The 6,435-nt window shown below is 34.6% G+C and overlaps 1 protein-coding gene across 1 annotated transcript; it reads right to left on the bottom strand.

Annotated features, from left to right (window-relative positions):
• On the bottom strand, positions 971–6,005 carry LOC109347639 (probable galacturonosyltransferase 10). The gene is made up of 2 exons (XM_019587584.1): positions 5,441–6,005; positions 971–3,067 (listed from the first exon to the last, which is right to left on the bottom strand). The coding sequence occupies exons 1-2, from the start codon at positions 5,588–5,590 to the stop codon at positions 1,616–1,618; spliced, it is 1,602 nt and encodes a 533-aa protein (XP_019443129.1). The 5' UTR covers positions 5,591–6,005; the 3' UTR covers positions 971–1,615.

The following is a 6,435-nucleotide window of genomic DNA, read 5'->3' as shown; positions in this document are numbered from 1 at the left end:
TTTTTATTTTCCCTTAAAACTGTAAATAACAATGAGAAATGAACAATAATATATAATTATATATTATTACTAAACATATTTAACTATTTTGATATTTTATCCAAAAAACCCTCAAATCAGGGGAACTTTAAAAATTGACATATGGAGGGTTTTTCCCCTCTCCTTGGTCCAACTCCCAAACAAAGGGAAGACTTTCTAAAGCCATCCCTTCCCTTCCATTTCCCTCAAAAACCCCAATCCCAAACAAGACCTTAAAGTCATGGGAGGATGACACGCCCAACACCAATTAACAACAACATTGATGAAGGAAATGATGAAAGATCAAGGATACCGTTGTTGATTGTTATGACTAAATGATGAGGATTCGCTAAGATTTTTCCTTTAGAGCATTTTCAATTCCATTAAACTTTTGTATTCACCTTTAGAGCGTATTGCAATGTTCTATAGTTCAACACAAACTCAGTAAGTAAAGCCGGTACTTCGGAGTGGAAAACCATGTTTATCTTATAGACCATATTGTTGGACAATAGCGCACACAGTAACAGTAACGTTAGATGGCTACTACTTAATTTCATTACAAAACAGTGTTGCATGAACGATTAAACTAACGTGGATGAAAAATGAAATCAACTTTGATATAAAATAAGAATAAACAACATTCTAGATTGAAAATGACGAGGAATTTGGGATGTAGTGAAAGTATCAAGTTAAACGACTTAAATAAGACAAGTACTAGCATGAAAATGAAACCATTACAGAGTAAGATTTGACCGTCTAGCATCTATTTTCACATGCAGTATTTTGTCAATATTATGCTTACTGCAATTCTGATACATGCAGCCATTGCGACATAATTTTTTATTATTAAGAAAATATTTTTAAATTTGATATGAACTAATACGGATAGCCTTGTAAGTTAATTACTTCATTCATCCATAATCTTAAGGCAAGCAATAACACACTTAAAAAATATGAAGCTCTAATCAAAGTAGTTTCTTTTGAGAAAAAGACAACATGAATATCAGAAGAAAATTTTAGGGAGTTAATGGAAATGAATGCCCTGGGAAAGGCATCTGGTCCTGCAATTAGTAGTAGACAATTAGAAGATTTCACTTAAATGCACGAGGATTCCATCTAGTAGGGTTTGTGGAGGATAAATGTATGTAGTTTTATCCTTGTAAACGTGGAGGCTGTTTCCAGGATTTAAACTCATAAGCTCTATAGTCATAAGGCAAGCAACCTTGTTCTTTTTCCTTGACCAAAAAAACTTTAAAAAGGAAAAAGTATGAACCAACATTGTCTAATATACCTGATAAATAATGCTACAACAGAAGATTCAGAATTGACTCACAAATTACAGCCATCAGACATGCTTGAACTTTTAAAATTGCTAAACAAGCATTTCTGATACAAAATCAAGGCCTCAATAAGCTTCTCTTTGTAAGGATCACAAAACCTTCCAGTTCCTCAAGTCAATAGTGGTTGCATTGCTGCTAAAGAGGATAAGGATAGTCAATGTATTATTGCCCCTCACTGTCTCACCTCACCAATATGGCTACTTCTTTTTAATGAGTCTTCCACCAAGTTCTGGAGTTCCAATTATAACAGTTCAAAATCAATGAAAGTTGCAATGTTGCAATAAAGGATGAGAGTATTCAACATATTTCTCCCATAGGGGCTTGTACTTTTCAATCCCGATCTTCAACCATGGTTTCGAGTTCCCGTTGAAGTGCAGCACAGCGCCTCTCTCTATTAACTGAGGATCAACATTTGTGTAGCCAAAACCCAATACATGCCATGATGGATCCAATGGCTCAGTTAACCCATAAAATGTCAACAGTCCGGGTGGCAAAGTACCAAGTTTCCACAATGTCCGGTCGACATTTTTTTCCTGCCAGTAGTGGTAGATGCCAGTAACATTCTTTTTCCGCCATTCGACTAAATCAAATACATTCATCCCAAATGCCCATCCACAAGCATCGGGATCAAAATGTGCGCGTATAAGAGGATGGGAGTAGTTCAAATACTTGTGGTATCTATGAAATGTTTCCATGCACGTCTCAACAGCTCCATTGACGTTGCCATTCAAATCAATAGAAAAAAGATCAGAAAGATCCTTCTGAACCACTACATCATCATCGAGGAAAACCACCTTCTTCAGTGCAGGAAAAACTTCAGGGATATAGAACCTCAGGTGGTTAAGCATGGATAGATATTTAGGGTTGCGGAACTTGATGGGTGTCCTACCAGAGTCACTGTTGCCAGAAAAGTAGTAGTTTTGTACTTCTGAGTCTTGAAGTTGCTTAAGCACGGGAACATATGAAGCATTCAACCAAGTGAAATCTTCGAACTTTCGAACTTCCACAATCACCCCACGGAAATCGTTCATGACAAACCACGCCTTCATCGCAGCATAGTTTATTTCATCAGTGACAAGGTGGAAAACAATCATGTCCGGTTTTTTAGAATTTATTGCAGTCGAATTTACCACAACTGAAGTTGCAAGAATGTTATCAGAGAATATGCAAAAGTGGTAAAGACTGTTATCCTTTAGTTTCATCTCCACTTGCCTTTTGTTCTTCAACTTCTTTTGCATAATAAGATTTCTAAACCATTCTGTTGTCAGCCTGACACCAAGACAGTACAGGCTCTTCGGCACTTCTTCAGCCGCTATTTGTCCATATTTTGAACTCTTTTCACTCACAGAATTCATTTGTTCTTCAAGAGCTTGAATTTTCGCTTTGAATCTCATGATCACGGTTGCACCGTCATAATGGAGCTGATGAGCCTGGTATAACAATAATGCCATATCATGGATAGCACTTTCTGATTCCGTGGTTGTTAAAGGAGCACGCCTAGTAGCAGCATTTGAGAGAAGAATCTGAGAATTGCGGATCTGCGCACTTAATTCCCACGCAAATTGAAGATTGTTACTTTCTTTTGCAATTACAACAAAAGATTTTGCTAGGGATATCTGATCGTTAAGTTGTCTGGTCACCGAGTTAGGGCTTAACATCTCTTCAGTAATATTAAGGCCTTCCATAATTCTCTCATTCTTGTAAGTTCTCTGCACAACAAGATATAAGTTCTTAGCAACAAGGACGTAATCTCCTTCCATCCCCCATCCCCCAAAAAAACATGATATTCTGACTTTGTATTATGTGATCGGGTATGCCATGGAAGCTGCATTCTACAACTTAATAAACTTCCGGTATTGTTTTGTATGATTTAGACATTATCCTTTCTAGATAAGTTTGACTTTATAGTTCCAATATTAACAATTATTATGATATAATCAATATCTTCATAGGGAACCTAAGAAGCACTGATACTTCAATAACCTTCACGTATCCGTAACCTTCATGTGTTCATTTTGTACTTAGTGATGTATAAGAAATATGTTCTTCATTTGAAAATTCATAACAATAATTATATGTTTATTATGTTTTATCTGCATATTGTATTTGCATATCCAAACGTATCATACCCTACATTTTCAAGAATATGTGTATCGACATATCAGATATTATAGTATCCGATACTCGTATCGGAATTGGTGCTTCACCTAAGGGAACAATGTTTTATCCTGTTATTGGGAAATGAAGTGCATGTGACACAACTAATGACAAGAGCAACAACAACTGGAAATATCACTATTTTTGCAATTGCATAACAAGATTTACCAATAAGCTCCCCATACACTATCATAACAGTAGTAATCTTAAATTATAACAATGTGAGCACAGAGTATTAGTAAATTGCGGATCAGAATCTAACAGAAAAATTATTCAATCAATTGTATGAGTTGATGACTTTGACTTTTGGAAAGATGCAGTATGATATTGCAAAATGAATAACAGAGGGACATCCTAGACTGGCAATTGATAAAAATAAGTTCTGCAAGTTTTGATGTCTAAATAAAATTAGCAACTTAAAATGTCTTATCTAGAATAATATTTTTATATAAAATATTAAGATTCAAGTTCTGGCAGATGTAAAAGAAGCGTGTACTCTGTCATGAATGTAAATACCTTAATCTTTTTTTCAGTCTAGTATTCAACTAAACTAACACCTTAATCATCCCTACCAAGTAAAATGTGGAAGAAACTCACACACAAAAGGTAAACACTGTACTGAACACAAATATCTGACAGTTGAAATCTTGAAATTTGTCAAACTGTAAACATATATACTAAAATGGTCAATCTCATAAACCATGCCAACCCTGACAGAAGACATAAAACATTAAAGGAAAGAAAATAGAAAAAACAAAACTGCACATGTTTTATCCCATCAACAATCAGCATTCCTAAGTCTCATGGCTCACACAAAGGCAGTTTTCTCACTTCAATACAGATTATATTAGGATTGTAATTTGGGTAGCGTCTGTAACGAGCCCAAAGCCAAAACAAATCTACAAGCTTCCCCCTGACCCCTCCCCTTTTCAACACAGAGCACAAAAACAAAGCATTTAAAAGCAAAGTAAGGGAAAAGCTAAGCAGCATGGACCCGGTTAGAGTACTAGTACTAATTTGGGTACAACATAATTCCTGATACAAAAATATGAACAATAAAGTGATTAAATCATAAGATAAATACAATATTTGCAATTGTTTAAGTTTTAACTATAAGGTCCCAACAAAATTTCATACAGTATTCAAGTACACCAAAATATGTAAAGGAAGTGAAAATAGATAGTAGTTTGTTTCATTTCATAGGAAAACAAATAACTTGGCAAAAAAACTGGTGTTTTGCATAAATTGAGAATTTCTGGCACACTTTGTGGGAGAGCCTGTATTTGAGTGAAATGGTGTACAAAATTATCATGTGTATTGGGTAGGTAACCATATCATATGTAACCAACAAGTGTTAGTAGCATCCATTTGGGAGTATTACCTAGCATCATAAAGGAAAAGCAAGCTGATACAATCTCTTGAAGACACACCACAAAATTTCAAACATACTAAATCAGTTTTACACATCACAAAAACATAACCAGCCAACCAAACTATTCATTCCTTTACACACATCACCATTCCCTTTACATCACTTGAGATCCCATTCAAAACTCTAAAACCCTCTATAATAGGTGGCACAGGATACGAGGCTACCACGTAGGAGACCACATCTTCAGTCCCAAAATAGATGACATTTCATGTAATCATATTAGTTAGACAAATATTTAATTATTAAATTTTCAAATTAAATACATTTTTTTCAACCAATCAGAGGAAATGACATATGCAGAGTGTCACACTTTTTTGGATAGAAGATGTGATCTCACCCAGGGGATACAGGGGAGGACAGTCTTGTATTCATCTTTGCAAACAAATAGATTGTTTTCAGCATGTCACAAGTCAAACAAGCTTATAGTTAAGTCGAAGCTCATCATCTTAATAACACAAATATATCAATAAAAAAAGTGAGAAAATATATTTACCTTCGACAAAACTTGTCTAGACTCAATTTGATTGCCTTTGGTTAGAATATAGAGAAAGAGAAGAACTACTGCACAACACAATGCCCACCACAACACATCAACAACCCTTCTCCTCGCTGGCCTACGAAAATCCACCGCTCTTCTCCTCATTTTCCCGGAAAAATATTATATTTTTTTCCGGGAAAAGTAATATTCAAAATAATAATAAAAAGTACAAGCTAACAAATTTCTAGATCAAGAAGTTTTACTGAGATCTGCAGAAAATGGGGTTTCAGAATTTGGATCTTTAGAGTAAAAAGATTCAAACTTTGGAATAATATTTGGGTTTTCTTTGGTGGGTATGTGGAGGTGAAGAAGAGCTTGGTGATCACTACAGTGAGGAGAAAAGAAAGAGACAGAAGAAGAGTTAAGAGAGATATAAGGATGTGACAGACAGAGAAGAAAACAGTTGGGATTTATTGAGGTTGTGGTTTCACTGTGACTGTTTACACGCTTCTGTTTTCATGATGCTATTAATGCCTTCAATGCTTTCATTCATAACTTAAAATAGAAAAATTTACCCATTTTATTTGTATCACTCTCTTTTTCTAAGTCACGGATAACATTTAGATAATTTGTTTTTTATTTGTCTAATATGTATGTTCACATTGAATAATGAGGTTAATTTTTTTAGTGGATATTTTTTCCATCCATAAAACTTGAACCCAAAACTTTATTTTTTAAGAGAAATCAAATATGTTCCACTTGAACCAACACTCATTGATATTTATGTATCTCCACTTATACGTTCTGCATCTCATTACCATATCCGACCATCCTATGATCAATTCAAATATGATTGAGTTTTATTCTAATCTTGAGTTTGGTTTTAAAAATTAGAATTAATTAATAATTGAGTAAATTATACTGATACCCCTGAGTGTTAGTGAAATTATGCAAACCACCCCTCATTTTTTTACACCTACATAAATCTCTCCTAATTTTTATACTTTCGT

Source organism: Lupinus angustifolius, chromosome LG05 (genome assembly GCF_001865875.1).
Source record: "Lupinus angustifolius cultivar Tanjil chromosome LG05, LupAngTanjil_v1.0, whole genome shotgun sequence".
In the NCBI taxonomy this organism is placed as follows: domain Eukaryota; kingdom Viridiplantae; phylum Streptophyta; class Magnoliopsida; order Fabales; family Fabaceae; genus Lupinus; species Lupinus angustifolius.
Note: the sequence above shows the minus strand (reverse complement) of the source record. Positions and strands in the feature narration are given on the sequence as shown.

What these genes read in the sequence shown, in the direction of transcription:
- LOC109347639 (XM_019587584.1), bottom strand. Translation starts at nt 5,590, where the DNA reads ATGAGGAGAAGAGCGGTGGATTTTCGTAGGCCAGCGAGGAGAAGGGTT. An exon ending in CTAGACAAGTTTTGTCGAAG is followed by an intron (nt 3,068 to 5,440) that starts GTAAATATATTT and finishes CTTGTTGTGCAG; the next exon opens with AGAACTTACAAGAATGAGAG.